Source organism: Periplaneta americana, chromosome 6 (genome assembly GCF_040183065.1).
Source record: "Periplaneta americana isolate PAMFEO1 chromosome 6, P.americana_PAMFEO1_priV1, whole genome shotgun sequence".
In the NCBI taxonomy this organism is placed as follows: domain Eukaryota; kingdom Metazoa; phylum Arthropoda; class Insecta; order Blattodea; family Blattidae; genus Periplaneta; species Periplaneta americana.
The window spans coordinates 56,651,344-56,670,632 of NC_091122.1; the positions used below are offsets into that span (position 1 = coordinate 56,651,344).

At 34.6% G+C, this 19,289-nt stretch overlaps 1 protein-coding gene across 5 annotated transcripts in view; it reads right to left on the reverse strand.

The window, feature by feature from the left end:
* Positions 1–19,289, reverse strand: part of LOC138701339 (protein qui-1) — a 1,858,863-nt gene that overhangs the window by 414,461 nt on the left and 1,425,113 nt on the right. For all 5 annotated transcript variants that reach the window (XM_069828122.1, XM_069828123.1, XM_069828119.1 and 2 more), the window contains one exon: positions 4,480–4,559. In XM_069828122.1, the coding sequence (XP_069684223.1) occupies positions 4,480–4,559 (80 nt within the window). The remainder of the gene's footprint in view (positions 1–4,479; positions 4,560–19,289) is intronic.

Sequence of the window (19,289 nt, forward strand, 5' to 3'; positions counted from 1 at the left end):
TAATCTTTACGTAAGAACGTCTTTCTTAGATTTAGCGCAGTAGTGTCAGAGTTGTAAGCTCCAAAACCAGTTGTGGAGCTGGATCGGAGATTGAACTCGCTTATGTCTGTGGAAACACCGGAGCACGCAACAAGTCTAGTGAAGCGCTCCGCTCCGTTTAGCCCCTGTCTGACATCGCTGATTTCGCGTAACAGCCTCGTTGCTGCATAATTTATAACTTTTACTGATTTTACAGTTCCTAATTTTCTTAATAATTCGCTTAGCATATGTTACAGTCACTTCTGAACCTCTTTTAATAACTTTCGACGAATGAAAGTTACTTCGAGCGGCACTTCATGAATGCGTGAACATCAGCTGCTATTTCCTCTATCTGAATGTACATATCTCTTCCTTGAACTATACTGTTTTTAGGTGGCATGATATCATCGGTGCTTTTGTTTTTAACCATAACATAATTAGCACGACATTGCACTCCGTCGTTTTCGTGAGGCGCTATAAACAAATGGACCAATAACATCCTTGAAAATCTCTATAATCACATTATAATCGAAGTATCGTACTTTAATAAAATTATCTTTGATATTTTACAGCTTTTTATGTTTATTTTGGAGACAGAAGCCAAAGAGAAACGAGCCGTGAAAGTGTCTAGACTCTATAATCATATTAGAAAGTTTCTAAAGAGAAAGATTTCCGTTCCTTGTAAAGTCTTGGACAACTTTCGTGTCTCTCTCCTCAACGTTTGGGGTTTTTACTGAGAAGGGCGGAGGGAGATCATGATTTGTAAATAGATGCTATTCGTATAATTTAATTTTGATTTAGATTTATATGTTAAACTTATATTTACAAATTGAACTCTTCAGATAGTGAGAAATACTGGAGCATTCGGTGGGTAATGGCAATATTGCTGTAAATTAATACTCCTAGCAGTGACTACAGAAATCTTATAGTACGTAATACAGCAGTAATTATTTCATAAATATGCAATATTGAAAGCCTCGAAGCGACCATATTTTGTAAATACAGTGACTTTTCTTATTTGTAGCACATAATATAGCCCTAACAAATGTTCAGTTGGTGAACCATAAAATCCAAGTTGCAAGAGGAAAAAAAAAAATGCAACTCGGTGCTTTAGGGTATTAGAAGAAGCTTATGAGAGAGAAATTCTACCACAATATGCAATATGAGTGGAAGTGAGGCATTCACTTTCAATCACGAGCTAACAACCAAAGAGCCTTATTCATTTCATTTATTATATAGATCTTACATTGGCAATGAAGCTTTAAGATGTGGAACAAGTCAAAATTTTACAGGATTACAATTACAATTTTTACAATTTTTTACAATTTGAATTTCAATTTTTTACAAATTTTTGGCGAGATGTAGTGAGCCCGAGGATTCGCCAACAGATTACCTGGTATTTGCCTTATAGTTGGGGAAAACTCGGAAAAAACCCAACCAGGTAATCAGATCAAACGGGGGTGAAGTGAAGTGAGGACGAGAATTCGCCATAGACCACCCGGTGGCAAATACTATACAGCATAGACATACAAAGAAAAAACGCGTAACTCCCTACAATCTGTAGTTTGCAGTACAACCATTCAAGTTATTACGGATGTTTCATTTCTACTATCTGTACTAATAATAAATCTGTAGCCGAAATTTTTCTGGTAATTTTCGATTTTCTAAAAATAATTGGTGTTTGCATGTATAATTAACCATCCTGAAACCGAAAATAGCTTTTTTGAAATTTTTGTTTGTATATCTGTCTGTCTGTCTGGATGTTTGTTACCTTTTCACGCGATATTGACTGAAGGGATTTCGATGAAAATTGGAATATAATTTAAGTTCGTTGTAACTTAGATTTTAGGCTATATGACATTAAAAATACGTTATTTAAAAGGGGGGTTATAAGGGGGCCTGAATTAAATAAATCGAAATATCTCGCTTATTATTGATTTTTGTGAAAAATGTTACATAAGAAAAGTTTCTTTGAAAAATGATTTCTGATAAGTTTTATTCTATGCAACATTTTTAAAGGAATGATATTTAAGAATATACAAGACTTTTAAAATAACAATACAATACATTTTCATCGCCGCCTCAGATTATAGCGTTGTTATTCCTGCAGTAACTCCTATGTCCAAAATATAACATTTTTGAGTAAGAAAAAAAAACACATTTATTCATTCCATGGCAATGGTACATAGGAGATCGTGAATTCTTACATTTTCGGAAGAAAGAAATATAATTACATACCACTATATATGCTGTATCACTATTTAAGTTATTTAAAGGGTTCAGAACCATAGTGGGCCAAGCGCCATTTACTGAAGACGTAGAAAACAATGGTTAGAAGTAAGTTATTACCATAATTGAATGGAAAAAAATATAGCAAGTAATATAAAGTTTACACATTAAAACTAAATGATATGTTAATCTTCATTAAACTATATTTGCATGTAATAACAAATAGGAAACATGCTAAAGGAATTGTCATTGCACCAAATGAGTGCTCTCTGGACCAAAATGATCGCATTTTAATTATTTACATACAATTTAAATTAAGTAACATATTAAACGATTTATCCTTCTATCAAACACGAATGTTCCCTGGATCAAACGTCCTATTTTAATTATGTAATTATTTTATATTTATTTCTAACAGGTGCAGCGGAGCGCACGGGTACGGCTAGTTGAAAATAAAATGACTTTTGTCATCTTTTATCATTAGAATCAATTTAGAAGAGCAATATCATTTTAAAGAAAAAAAATGTTGTTGAATAAAATTTATTATTATTGCAGTTAATATAGAAAAGATTTCGTCACAGATATTACCAGATTTGCGAACTCACTTCACACCTTATTAAAAAGTACAAAACTAAGGTCTCTGCCTCAAGAAAAATGAGATTCATTCTCATTGTGTCCGAATGAAAGATATGCAAATCTCATAGCATCCAATTAGTTCACAAAAACAATCCGTAAATATTTTATAGCTGTTACTTCCATGTCACGGATGTTACACACATTTTGTCACGGATGTTACAAATGAGTTAATGTCCTTCATTTTTCCAGTTTCAAAACTACTGTAACATTTGTAAGTCAAAATATTCACTTGAACTGTAAGATTGCTAATTGTTATTAACACAAAGTACCGAAAATAACTGGCAGAAAGAATATCGTACAGAGTAAAACGTTTCTTGATCTTTGAGCTCTGGAATTAACAGTGCAGAATCTCAAAATATTTCTTCAACAATAGCTCCTTGAAAAATATACATTAACAGCTGGTCTCTCTATGAGTATGTGCTGCAAAGTTGAGGGAAAGAAAACAGTACGTATTACCCGAGGCCACTTGATTCAATACTCATAAAACTTGTAAAATATTTTCTCTTTATCTTGGCCGCAATCTTTCTTATAGAAACTCCAGGGACGTAGATATTAAACTTGCCAAATTTCATCAACTGTTAAGGACAATCAAATCAACAAACAATTTTCAAATTCTATAAAGTTATGGCAGTCCCGGTATTATTATATGGATCAGAGACATGGTCATTAACGAAAGGACAACTTCGAAGAATAGAATCTGCTGAAATGCGATTGCTAAGACCTCTTGCAGGATATACTCTTTACGACCATAAAAGGAACGCTGACATCCGAACAGAATTGAATATCACCATCATTACGGATACTATAGAATCTTACCGCAACAACTGGTATGAACATGTATTAAGAATGCCCAACAATAGGTTACCCAAGAGACTATTGGACTATACACCTCATGGAAAATGAGACATCGGAAGACCAAGGAAGAGATGGAAAGATCAACTTTCTTCTGGAAGCGGAACAGGCCAGGAGGCCTAATCCAAGACTGTTATTGATGATGATGATGATGATGACGATGATGATAAAAATAAAGCATTAGAATATCTAAATTTAGAGACTTAACTACGTCTTACACTAATAATAAACAAATATTTCTGAAAAATACCTTTTCATTGGAATTCCCAGTTTGCCTGGAACGGCTGAGTACCGCTAATGATGACGTAGCTAACGTTTTTCTAAGCCATATTGGATTAACGTAATATAGTCGGCATTTTCTTCAATTTTATGAGAATCACTGCATATAATTTTACAGCTTTTTATGGAGTTATGCCCCTCTAATTCCAAAAAAATTCACTCCAAAATGTTGTGACAAGTTTTTAACCGTTGATGAAAATTGTATAATCAAAAAGGACTACAAGGGGTGTTCAGATTATTTTCCTCTCTTAAACTTTTATTATTCTTCGAGAGGGTTTTCAAACCCTTTGCGTGGTATACACATAGTGGAACTTCCGTTATATGAGTTTAGCATGACGCCAGATCTTCAGCTAAAATCATAAGATTTAACGTTCAAAATGGACATACACTTATGTCCCAGGAGGGATTTGTGCAAAACAGTGGCTTTTAACTTGCGTATATGCTATATTGTAATGCTGTACTCACCTCGAGGCCGAGCTGGTCATACTGGCTTTGTAGCTCTGGACCCACAACCTCCAGCAGATTCTTTCTCTCTTCCGCGAAGTCTGTCAACAGAAAAGAAAATAGTTTCAATCAGTAACCTCGTCTCATGAACTCTGTTCATAACATTTACCTGCTGCTTCCAGATCAGTCGCGTATGACGGATGTGTAGGACAGTGCTCTATTTACAAAAAAAAGAGAAGGCGAGGCTCTACTCATAACCGCGCCTGAATGCCTTTATAATATTTCTCAGTACGATTGTAGACGAAAGTGGCAGAGATCCATCAAATTCTTATAATTGCGTGAAACGGTTATGCAGTTCGTCATGGTTCCTTCTTGTTAAATTTAAATGCTTGGAGTAAAAAGAGAGAAATGAACATAAACATGAAGCTGTTATTTCAAGCCCCAAACGTCCTTACAATCTCTCACGAAGCTCAATACGTAGGGAATATGCATCCATAAATAGTTTCTAACCACTAGGATCGCTGCTATCGCCTCATTACAGACAATGCGAAATAGTGCCGGCACAGTCTATTGTTCCTAGAACCCTCAACAACTCAAGCTTCGTGACTGTATATACTCGACTCTGGTTATTCTAAAAGAAAACCATCTCGTTAATTACGTTATAATTATTGCTCAGTATTCCTTATAAGGCATAAGGAGGTAACAATATAATAAAATTTATAGTCGCATCGATTTACATTGAAATTGTAATGATTAAAATGATTAGGGAACCTTGGTTGCAGGATGAAAGTTGGATAATATTAATTATAGCGTTTATTTTATTAAAACAGCTTTACTACTGCAGTAAAATGATGTGAGGAAAATAGACGTAGTTATTTGTAATGTGTTTGCTTGAGTTTTGCTTTATTTATACACACGTACGTATTCGGTATTAGTTTTTCAGCAGTATTGTATTAACTGAAAAATATTATATATACAGGATGATTCACGAGGATTTACCGTCCTTTACGCAGCTTATTTCTGAAGACATTTTGAGCAAATAATGTCATACTCGCATAAACATAGTTCGTATTCTCAATATTTTCAGAGTTACACTAATTTAAAGTTGTTTGTAAAATACGTTTTTTTCTTTAGTTTGAAGGTAAAAGAATAATACGAATAGGGAATGAACCATTCAGAAGTATAATGTCTTCAATGGGAAAGTATTATGAAGGTAAAAATGTGCTGTGAACTCCTTAGCTTATTCGTACAGATATCTTTTTATATTTTTAACTAGAAAATTACATTATTCTTACACACTTATCACAACAATTATTATAAATCGCACCACTTCCACCGACTGAATTAATTGCAGTTCAATTTTGCATCCTAATTTACAGTCTTGGAGAGTGTATAACACATTTTAAAAAATGTCGTCGTCCACTTGAGTACACTTGGCCGCACGCTTGTGAACGGCACTCGTCGCTCTACGTAACTGCATACGGCTATCTTTGATTTCCGTAGCGCTCGCGCTGGCTGCTGACTGCACGCTGACCAAGATCACGCGTTCACAGCTATGCGTTCCAATAACGAAACGTAACTCTGTAAATATTGAGAATAGGATCCATGTTTATATGACAGTTTTGCTCTGAATGACTTCGGAAGTACGCTCCGTAAAGGACGGTAAATCCTCATGAATCACCCTGTACAGTGTATAAACGATATAAACTGTCAAAATTTTAGAGAAATATGCAGTTTCTCATATATTACACAGATTTCTGTATTGAAGTAACGTCAAGATTTCGTTCTCTTTCGTGCCCCAAATTGATGTTGTAGGACTGTAACTTTAAGCTGCCTCTTAAAAATAATTTATTGACTTAGCTAACTTTCCCTCCTTGTTATTTGTGCCAAAAATAGAAGAAAAATTTATGTTACTTTAAAATATGTTATACTTATAGAAATAGCTGTAATGTCAGAAGTAAGAACCCAACGTCAGTTATTTTTATAATAAATGTCATTGTTCGCTTAAATTTCTCCAATGCTTTCAAAAAAGAGACATTCAGAGTAATGTTGGCCATAAAACAACTGATAACTGCACAGGTATCCATATAGGCAGCTACTGCAGTTAATATTGCGTTTTCTTATACAATCCTCCAAAAAAGATGTTCCATTTTCTGATGTAGCATGCGACCTATTTCAGTATTATCTATGCAAATGTTGCTGAATGGAATTTATAGCAGTAAACAATGCTGAAAAGCGCGTTCTTCAATTTCAGGTTACGTTCTGCATATAAAATAGCTTGTTTAATATATCTCTGCACAAGTGCAGGTCACGAGGGAACTTTCCATAAATAGGTCGAAATACTTTTCGAAAAAAAATTAACAGCTTGCCTTAAAGGGTTAAATACAGCTTACAGCAATAAAATTTTGGAAATATTCAACATTTTCTTCTCCATTACTGTATCTTGTACAATAATGAAAATTATCATGTGTAAAACACTGCGGGTTCATTGCCGCCTTCACATAAGCCCGTCATCGGTCCCTATTCTGCGGAAGATTAATCCCGTCTCTATCATCATACCCCACCTCCCTCAAATCCATTTTAATATTATCCTCCCATCTACGTCTTGGCCTCCCCAAAGGTCTTTTTCTCTCCGGTATCCCAACTAACACTCTATATGCATTTTTCGATTCGCCCATACGAGCTACATGTACTGCCCATCTCAAACGTCTGGATTTAATGTTCCTAATTATGTCAGGTGAGAATACAATGCGTGCAGTTCTGTGTTGTGTAACTTTCTCATTCTCCTGTAACTTCATCCCTTTTAGCCCCAAATATTTTCCTAAGCACCTTATTGCCAAACACCCTTAATCTCTGTTCCTTTCTCAAAGTGAGAGTGCAAGTTTCACAACCATACAGGACAAGCGGTAATATAACTGTTTTATAAATTCTAACTTTCAGATTTTTGACAGCAGACTGGATGACAAAAGCTTCTCAGCCGAATAATAACAGGCATTTCCCATATTTATTCTGCGTTTAATTTCCTCCCGAGTGTCATTTATATTTGTTACTGTTGCTCCAAGATATTTGAATTTTTCCATCTCTTCGAAGGATAAATCTCTAATTTTTATGGTTCCATTCGTCCAATATTCCAGTCACGAGACCTAATCATATACTTTGTCTTTTCGGGATTTACTTCCAAACCTATCTCTTTACTTGCTTCAAATAAAATTCCCGAGTTTTCCCTAATCGTTTGTGGATTTTCTCCTAACATATTCACGTCATCCGCATAGACAAGCAGCTGATGTAACCCGTTCAATTTACATCAAAAGCTAGTATTATTTTGTTTTTTGCACACTCACTTGTAGAATTTAACTAGTGTATTCATCTGGGAAACAAGACTCCGTTTGTACAAGTGGCTAGGGGACGCAAAAATTCTGGTCGCAAGTCCTCCGAGAAGGACTTTAAGCCGTGTGTCTTTTGTTGGAGTTTTCCAGCACATTAAAGATCGCCAAGGCTAAATTAAATCCTCTGTACTAAATTTCTCCTCTAGTAACACCTTAGTTGCATAGTAGATGGCGTTCGAGACGAGGGGCTTACCACTTGTCCAGCTGCCTCTATCGGCAAATAAGTGTAACTAAATTTCTCGTAGGTATTGCAATTTTCGCTGGGGAAGTACTGTAATTATGTTTACGAAATAGTGTTGTCACTTCAGACCAATATACTGTAGTTTTGTTTATTTGGCCACAGAATACGGTGATATTATGTTAGTCATACAGAGAATAAAATTCATGACCGTAAAAAATGCTGCTTGAAAGGAGCATCATAAAAATAGCAAAATTTGATTTGTTATATTGAATTATTTCAATGCTACAAAATTAGTTGTTTATTAAAACATGTATATGATAACGTTATGCAATTCGTGTTCTTTTGTTTTGTGTGTTTTTTTAAATATAATTTCAATTAATGCTCCGCCATAAATGTTATAACTAAAATATTGTGTATCCCTCGCATTTATCGTACGGCTCTTCTTTCCCCCACGCGTTACCTGCACTTTGTTTACGTTTTTACTGCGCCTAAACGAGAGACTTTACTGTACTAATCCAGGTGAACATGATCTTGAATCAGAAGATGAACATTAGTCATATTATGTCAACATTTTTATTATATTACATTATTTATTTATTATATTATATTACGTAATAAATTGGCCAATATAATAAAGTGCAGACGAAAATTCTTGGGTGAAATGGTCTGGCCGAAATGTATAATTGGACAAAAATTCTTGACCGAAATTGTGTGGACAAAGTAAGTCTGGACGAAATGTACCATTGGACGAAAATGTCCGCTAACCTTAAACTATTTTATGGTTACAAAAATAAGAAATCATTAATTTTCGATATGTCACTTCGGAAATAAGTTCCTTTCATTAAGAACTTTATTAATCGTCACCAGAGGTGTAAAAGCACTTGAAGATGAAGTAATATGTCTTAATTATAAATAATTTTATGCAGAGAAAGTTGTAAGATGTTCTCTGTACTCGCTGAAAATTAAGTTCTGCAACTTATCCAACTGTCGAGTGTGAAGGAGTATCAGTTACATTTCTCCGCTAGAACATTGCAGTAGCGGTAATTAAATTTCCAATACGTCCTGTTGTCGGCGAAGAGTCTGTGAGGAGCGGAACAATGGGGTAACTGCGGCGTGGACAGAATATAATGTCAAATGTGCAAGGCGCGATTCCCGACTGAATTAGCAAAGGAATCCCACTCAATTTCATAGCACGGGTTACATTGTCAGATTATGATATATTCTAATCAGAACACAAACTGTAATTTTCGAAAACTCTAAAATAAGAAAATGTACAGCCTCATTTAATTCGTAAAATATATTTTTATACAGAGTTAATGAAACAAAAATAGAACTTAGCAGTATATATATATATATATATATATATATATATATATATATATATATATATATATTCCTCATTTTGGGACCTCAGTGTCAGTGACCTACTAGTTACCATATTTCGAAAGTTCTGTTGATCGATCAAAATATTTAATCGATTACTTATTTTAATTTAGTCGATTAATTAATTGACTACTAAACAACTATTTTAATTACTTCCTAACATATTTATTATGAGGCTTATAATTTATTGTGTCAATTTCTCTGGGAATTTTCGAGATAAATATAAATAACAAGAAGTATGAAGACTCACTTAGTTAATACTGCTTCATCCATGATTTTAAACATGTGAGTGCATTCACATGCTACGAATTAAGTGCCGCTCTACGTTTAGTAACAATGTTTCCTACATTACTAAATACGAAAAAACTTTTTTCTGTCAAGCACTTCTCCACGATCGTTCAATTTAAATCCTAACGTTTCACGGAGTTTACCTCTCAAATTCTCATATGATGTAATGGAGTTTATACTTTTCACAAACTACAGAAAACTGATCTCTTTTTCTTTATCAAATTAAACACACAACCTTCATATACAAACTCAGTACAGAAACTGCAACTGCAAAAGTACAGCGGTCGAAACAGAAGACTGGCCCCTATTGTAATCGAATTACCAGATTTTAGAAAGAGAAGAATGTAGTTACGCTCTCACTTACACACAGTGTAGACATGGCTATTTCCTAAGGGATGAGGGGGACGAATCCCAGAAAAGTATGTATTTCATCAGCTCTTGTATGAAGAATATACAATCTATAATAGACCGACCTTTCTAAATAGTCTACATATTTCTCATTTGATATAAGAGTTTCTGTGGTAGTTTCGATGGGTCTTGCTAAAGACCTTTGCATAAATATTTCTTCATGCTGTTACTAACTTTCTAAATTATTGCACATGGACAATAATTGTGTTTTTTTTACTCTAGATTAAAATTGCAAGTTTCTTGTTTATGTTAGTTAATTAGTTAGGATACAATTAATTATGATACTTAATCACTCATTTAAAGTTTGTGTGACTGCAACCTGTATATATTTTTGTGTAGCTTTACTTTGTTTATAGTGTATATTTTTCTTTTTATTTCTATTATTGTATTTGTATTTCTGGTATTGTGGAAGAGAGCGCCTGATGACCTTAACTACATCAGAATAAATTTATAAGTAGATAAATAGATAGATAGATAGATAGATAAATAAATAAATAAATAAATAAATAAATAAATAAATAAATAAATAAATAAATAAATAAATCTCCTTTCTTGAATATATAGGGACTACTATTGTTTAAGATCATTCTTGGGGATGTAACCATACTGCCAGTATACATGTATTAAATTCAGTAGTCTAAAACGTAGCAGCATATTTTATTAATTCAATGTTGATATTATAATTATATTCCTGCTGGTTTTTTATTCTTAAGCTGTTGCAGAGTATCAAAAAATTCTTCATAAGTTATCCAATCAACAAGGGGGCCAGTTTCAATTACGTCGTGTGTTTCATTCTGTAATGGCAATGTCCATAATATTTTATAGTGTCAGTTCAAATGTTGTAGATTTTGGAGCGATTAGATGTGATTTTACTCACGGATAGTCAACAAATAAAGTGCCAATTAAAAAAAAACTATTTTCTCGCTACGTATGGTCTGCCGTTCCAAAATTAAAAAAACCTTTGACAATTTATTTTTCATTACTGAACCTCCATAACTGAACTCCATGGTCTGCCACTGAATGTATTTACTTGAATTGATGGTGGTGGGTGCTGATGTATGTATTATACTTTTTGAAAACAATTATCACAACTAGTGTCATGACCAACATTATACGTATTACTCAACCGAGGCGAGTGGAGCCGCGGTCGTAATGTGAACTATCGCGATGCGGTATTACGAACGTAGGAGCAGTAGCGCCACGGCTCCGGGCTGCAGGACTCCACTGGCCTTGGTCGAGTAATAACACTGTGTTTTCTAGTTTCAATCTCAATCATGTGAAGAATTTTTTTTACCTAAACTACGTGGACGTTTCTTGATAGCGTGACTCGGTTATGTATATCGTAAATCGTATAAAGAATAAAGACAAACATAGGGCAATGAAGTACGCTGTGGATAAATATGTAATCCAAACTATGATGCATGCTACGGGATTTTACGTGAGACACGATAACGTCGTAATGGTTATAATAAACAAACCTGTGTAAAGGTTTTAAGAAAATTTCAAATTATTCCAGATCACGGAGATGTTGCAAATTACAGGGTGCTTCAATAAATTCTCATAATTTCATGGCTAACACCGCCAATAAATAGCCCTGTCACAAATTAGTTTAGGATATATTTCAGTCTCTATGTAAGAATGACACGCAGAAACAATAGACGTACGAATTAACTTCTTAAGTCAGGCAAGGTCGCATTGCAGCAATTGTAAAACTTGGTAATACTGCGGATTCATAAATATTTCAACCAGGCATGAAACTCTTGGAAAAACCTCATGTTATATATATATATATATATATATATATATATATATAAAACAATCAATAATTCAGTATGGTATATTAGGTTGGGGAGGAATGGCAAAATCGATTCTCCATCCTTTAAATTTGCACAAAAAAAAAAAATTATCAAAATTTGTCTAGCCTATATAAACCTTTTGATTACCCAAATAAATTAATTTTTCAGGAATTTGGTGTATCAAATCTAGAACAAATTTATAAACAAACATTGCTGATTTACTTCCATAAAATCACAATAAATTTAAATTTGATCCTCATGAATACCATACGAGACAAAACTACAATTTCTTTCTAAATAGTCCCAAATGCCACACAACTGCTGGATTAAAACACAGCATGAATTTTGGATCCAAAATATATAATGCATTAATTAGAGCTTACCCTGAGCTAAGTACAATTAACACACATAGATTTAAGAAACAAATCAGATTAATTATTTAATTGTTTAAGCTAATTGAGTTAAAAATTGATACTCTAATATTCATGTACTTTTGTATTTTCTATTTGTATATAGACCCTATTATTACATGCTGTATGAATTTTACCATTTTTATTAATGTTATTGTGATCAATGAACTCTCTTAATTTTGTGATATATTTTGTATAACTGATCTGAACTGCGCCCGAGTACGAGCTTCTGCTCTTTCGGGCTGCAATGCCTAATGTAGCTCAAGCGTAAAGTATTAAACATAAATAGTTTTATATATATACAGGATATTCCAGAAATACTTTGACAAACCTTGAAGTCATGTTCCTCACACCAAAACAAGAAAAAAGTTCATATAAACATATATCGGAAAATCCTTAACTTCTTAGTTATTAATGAAACAACATAATGAAATATCTGTTAAAAATTGTCAGCTTGGTAGCAAGTGTTGCAACTTTAATCAATTCAGCAGCTCATAAAAATGAAAGTTCAACACGTTTCGAGGTACAATTCAACAACTTAACTTAAGTTTGTAACCGATAATAATATTCATTTTGTTAGATAATCGAATGATGTTATCGATACAAGTCTACTGATGCACTCCTTGTGTCATAGATGGCCATGTATTGCCAAGGAGTCCATGATCCGACAAGTGCATGAGTGTCTGAATTGATTAACGTTGCAACACTTGCTACCAAGTTGACAATATCTAACAGATATTTCATTAAGAACTCAAAAAGTAAGGATTTTCGGACATATGTTTATATGAACTTTTGTTCTTGTTTTGGTGTGAAGAACATGCTCCCAAGGTTTGTCAAAGTATTGCTGAAATACTCTCTATATGTTGACTTATACTATATAATTATGTATTATAAAATACAGTAGAATGGAGGTAAGAATTGGCAATTTTTATAGTCATCTACAGGGTGATTCAGAAGGAACACTAAATATTTTAAAGAGTTGTAGTATGGACTATTCTGAGTAAAACGTTCATATAAACGTACGTCCTATTTTCAGTGGGGTCCACGTCTGTGGAGTAACGGTTAGCACGTCTAGCCGCAAAACCAGATGGCCCGGTTCGATTCCCGGTCTGGACAAGTTACCTGGTTGAGGTTTTTTCCGGGGTTTTCCCTCAACCCAATATGAGCAAATGCTGGGTAACTTTCTGTGTTGGACCCCGGACTCATTTCACTGGCATTATCACCTTCATCTCATTCAGACGCTAAATAACCAAAGCTGTTGATTAAGCGTCGTGAAATAACCTACTAAAATAAAAAAAAAATTCAGTGGGTGTGGAGATACAGCCTTATGAATAGCTAATAACGATGACAAGAGACCGCCTTTGTAGCTCAGTTAGTAGAACGTTGGCTTACAGCTACTGCGGACCAGAGTTCATATCTCGGCGATGGTATTTAGTATTTATGCTACATACAATAATATAATTATTTATTATGGACGTAGCGCAGACCCGTTTGAGCAAGCTCGTGACCGGGGGGAAGTTTCTATAAACGAAATATAACAAAGATTCAATAAAATTACAAAACAGGTAAAATGACGAAGACAAAAGTAGAGAATCAAGTGAAGAACGTAATATAAATTAGAATTAATAAATATATTGAAATTAAGAAAAGGAAAAAGGGACATGAATAGGCCTACTAAGTAATTTGCTTAACATTCTTCTTAAATTTATTAAACTCAAAATAATCTAGATCGGGATTTATTATCAAAATAGAGTTGTATAATCTTGGTCTCGTAACTCTGGCTGCGATTTAATCAAGTGATTGTTTAACATTTAGGTTCAGCTAAAGGACATGTAAAACTTCTTCTGGTAGAATAAAAACGTTGTTTTTCTTCACATTTCTGACGATTCTTATGATAATATTTTAATAATGTATATTTATATGTTCAATTAAAAGAAAAACATCAAAATCGGAATAAATCAAATTTGTTGAATAATCAACTGACTTGTTTTTAGTAAATTTTGATTATCTGCCTTTGAAGCAATAGGTCTGTCAGCGGAGAAAGTGTAAATTTTGTTGCTCCTTCCCATCCGATTATACCATACTGGATGACAGATCGAACCAAACATAATAAACTAATCACGGAATATTTGTAGCGATGTGAGAAGAAAGAATTACAAGCTTATAAATTGTTTTACGAAGTCTGTTAGAAAAACAAGAAATATGTTTATTCCACCTTATTGAAACTGTTTTAGTGATGGACAAAACCAATGTTCAAATTGATAAAAATGTAGAGGAGCAAATATTTCGTGTTGACATACTATTTTTACGATATGTGAATTATAATATAATATTTATATTCAGTTTAAAGTTTATTTTTAATGGATGTTCACTGATATAAAGTTCTGCATTATTATTGTTGTTAACGACCATTATAATTACGATGGTACCTGACATTGTATTTTGAATTTATGGTATAATGACAACTACTTCTATCCTACTTCCTATGCTTTAATACAGCGATGTCAAGGTCAAGAGCACGTAGACGGTTCTGCGTGCGATCAAGAGCTCACTGGTTGCAACGAATCTTTTCTGTAGGCAGCAGCGGCGAATAAGGAGGAGTGAGCAAAGTGAACTCTATCGACCTATCACTGCAAGATGAATTAAACTGTTTTTAAATAATGGATAACGTGTTACATTCATACAAGACAACAAGAAATCAGAACATGTTTTGTAGAGTGTACATTTAATAAATGCAACGAATTATAAAATAGTAGGCTACAGTAAATAATATATATAGCTTCTCCTTAACCTGAATAGTTTCAGATAATAGCTAGAATATAATTAGTTTTTTATCTAATAATCAAACAGTACAAAAACATTGTTTTCCTGTTTTAAACTTACCAATATAAAAGTGAAAGAAATTACAGGACATTTATTTTATTGGGTTATTTTACGACGCTGTACTAACATTTAGGTTATTTAGCGTCTGAATGACATGAAGGTGATAATGCCGGTGAAATGAGTCCGGGGTCCAGCACCGAAAGGTACCCAGCATTTGCTCGTATTGGGTTGACGGAAAACCCCGTAAAAAACCTCAACCAGGTAACTTGCACCGACCGGGATTCGAACCCGGGCCACCTGGTTTCGCGGCCAGACGCGATGACCGTAACTCCACAGGTGTGGACTTACAGGACATTGTGCATACGGAAAAATGAAGTAATAGGCCTGCAACAAATAGTATAGATAGTATATTTTCTTTCTGTTAGCGGTTTTAGATAATAAGGCCTACCTAATTAATTGTTATGTAACTATTACACGCATAATAATATACTTATTATATGAACAGCACATTTCTAGAAACAATTTCAATTCCTGACTTCTCGTCTAATACAGAAGTGATTTTTTCTTGTTTTTGCAGATACCAACCTTCTTATGTCCGGCGAAATTATGTTTCCTGCAGCATGACGTAGCATAGCATGCTTATTATCTGATAATCTTGATATTAGTCTTGGTTTTGTGGGCTTCATAAATGATGAAAATTGCTCACATACTTGTTTAGTGCCATATATAAAAATAATTTGCGCCGCAAATATTCGTACCCTGGATATATTGCTCAGCAAAGCGAACTTCCAACTTGGCTCTGTTCACGCAGTTCAAAGAACCTGGAGAGAACGTTTTCTCCGTTTATCCAAAGGACATCACAATGGTAAGGAACAATGTCAAACTGTAAATCTATGGACGTCATATCTTGACAGTTTTTAGACAAAATTCATAACAAGTCTACTCTATTAGCATCATACTCTTTTTGTACTTTATTCTGTAAACTTAAATGCAATGCAGTGCGAAAAGAACCCCTACAGTACATCTAAACATATACAGTATTTATTACTATTTAATGTCAATAAAACAACAACATTTCAATACATCATTATATACATCGATTAATAATTTCAGGCGTTTCACATTGCTTCTCTTTGTAACTAAATGCTGTCCATATATCAGACAAAGAAAATTATCTCCTCTTTCACTCATAAGAAGTCAAGAGTACAGTCAGCCTAAAACTTACTGAACGATTTCTTCCTCAATGTGTATTGTACAACTCTGGAGTTCATCAGGACTTGTACCTGCGTGCAGTACGTGCTCTGAACAGCACATACGGGCGATCAGGTACTCTTGCACTCTCGTTGACATCACTGCTTTAATACATACTAGATAACTAATAAATCAATTACAAGACGTACTATGAAAACAAATTAATAGCAACAAGGTGTATGAAACAATAAACGTATAGTTTTGATACATTAATCCTATATTACAGAATCAGTTTTCTAAACGTTAAAATCCAGGTGATATTTACAAAAGGCATTCTGAATAAGCTCACTATAACAAATTCACTCTAGAGGAGAAAATGTACAGAAAACTCCCCTTATTAGTATGAATGTCTTGGATTACAGTATATAATCACGATACCCAGTTTGGTTACCGCTGCTCTACAATAAATAAAAACGCAACGTCGCAAGTCGGGATAGTGCTTCTATTTCGTATTATAATAGCCTACTAGGATCTTCTTAATTTTTATTTTTTATTTTATTGGGTTATTTTACGACGCTGTATTAACATCTAGGTTATTTAGCGTCTGAATGATATGAAGGTGATAATGCCGATGAAATGAGTCCGGGGTCCAACAGCGAAAGTTACCCAGCATTTGCTCGTATTGGGTTGAGGGAAAACCCCGAAAAAAACCTCAACCAGGTAACTTGCCCCGACCGGGATTCGAACCCGGGCCACCTGTTTCGCAGCCAGACGCGCTGACGGTTACTCCACAGGTGTGGACTGGGGATCTTAAGTATTTCAATGTTAACTTAGTACTAATACTGCACGACCTAGTATTGTACAGACTGTACGTCCGGTCGAAAAAGCAACCGTCCGTTACAAATGATCAATAGTTGAATTGCACATCTCTCATGGACGTATGATCTGTAACTGCGTAATGACTGCAGGCGAGATTCTGTTACAATTATTCCTAGCAGAGCGAGGCGCGAGCTGCAAATTAACTCCATACCCTACAAATCAGCTTCGTTTTTTAATTATCTCCCCTCTGTTTACACTTTGATTCACACGTGCGACTATACAAGCGTCGTCCAGGACGTTTGATCAGTTATCACAGTTCTGTTTCCATTTCGGCAAATACAACGAATTAATTAGTCAGTATAGAAATTACAACTTCGCTGCGACCGATGTTGGAGGAAAGGCGTATTAGGTTTATTTCGAGCGGAATATCTTAGTTTTTACAACAGATCCTATGTTAAAATAAATTATGCTCTCGCATTCTTTAAATAGTGTTATCAAGATTACACATAATTTCTCATATCTGTGTTTTGTTAATTTTAAAATAATGTGGTTTCTCATTTTATCGATTAGACCCACATTCATGTGAACGTTATACAGAGGTTTCAGGGCTAGTGTTACAAACTTTCAGGAATGATGGGGAAGGGTACATATATCAATTTGAGATGAGGAACCCTGGTTCGGAAATGACATTTCAAATGTTTCTAGTCTGTCTCCTCTCTTCACTTCGTCATAATGTCCATGTTTCTGATCCATTATAATATTATCATAATGGTTCCAAACGAATACTTTCTCAGAAAAAGAAAATAATTTTCATCTAAACGTTAACTCTGTTTTACTCGATAAGCACAATCCGTATGGTAATGATTTTTACTCTTATCATTAGATAAACTAATAAGGAATGATTTATCCCTCTGCAGTTTTTAAACAATATGGACGGTTTTCTTGCAAATTAAATAAATAAGATTAACACGTATCGTTATTTCCTACTATTAACGAGTTTGGAAACCCTACTCCAATGACTAAGGGACGGAATGCTGTTATTCAGATGTGAGTTCACGTGTATTCTTTGATGAGCTGGTGATGGGCTGTTGTCAAATTACGCAGACTTTCAGCCTAATTTTTTAATTAAGCATACGCCTAATTACAAAAGGCATATTAGGTATTTCATTTATTTAAATTTAGTCTGTTGCCCCCATCAATCTGCGCAGTTATTAACAATTTCATCCTTTGTACCAGGGTGCTTCAAAAAGTAAACAAGAATTCTCATGTACAAACTTTATTTCACAGGCAGATATATTGATATACAGTAGTAAGGCATTACTTTTCAACAAAGTCACCATGCTTGTCCAAACACTTGTTCCAACGGTAGACCAAAGCATCGATGACGGTGTAAAAGAAATCTGCGTCAAGTCCCTACATCCACATCATGACGACTTGCTGTACCACCATATCCGTGTTGAATCGCTTACCATCCAGGTGCTTCTTCAACGGTCCGAAGAGATGGGAATCATTGGGTTCCAGGTCGAGACTGTAGGGACGGTCGTCCAGTACCTCCCTCGGCAGCGCCGTTTCACACAGTACACCTCAACAAGTTGCCGATGAATTTCTGCTAGTAAGGTGTTCTTCAGACGCAAAAACCGGAGTACGCTACGCACTTCTACATTTGACCATGTTTCCGTGCATGCAACCATCTTACAACTCATACTGCGAGGGTCTGAAGCAACATTACGTCATCTAGTGACTATGTGACAAGGCTGTGGTCTGCTGCTGTGATCCTGGTGGAAAATTCGAGTATGTCACCAGGGAGAGCTCTTGTTCCCGGTACCTTGCGTTTTTAATTACTGTCATACATACATACACACATACATGCATGCATACATACATACATACATACATACATACATACATACATACATACATGAGTGCAATCAATATATTACCGAACTGCACTTTTAATTATTGTAGCTTTAAACATACAAGCACAGTTCATTGAAGATCATTGCTTCCACGATTGTTGATTCAGTCAATCAAACAGCGTCAGATTGTCTTTAAAACTGAGCTTCTACATGTCATTTTGTTCGAACATGTAAAGGACCTAATGCGATTTTTCCTGCAATCTCTCCATAAACGTGTTATGGCTTGTCGT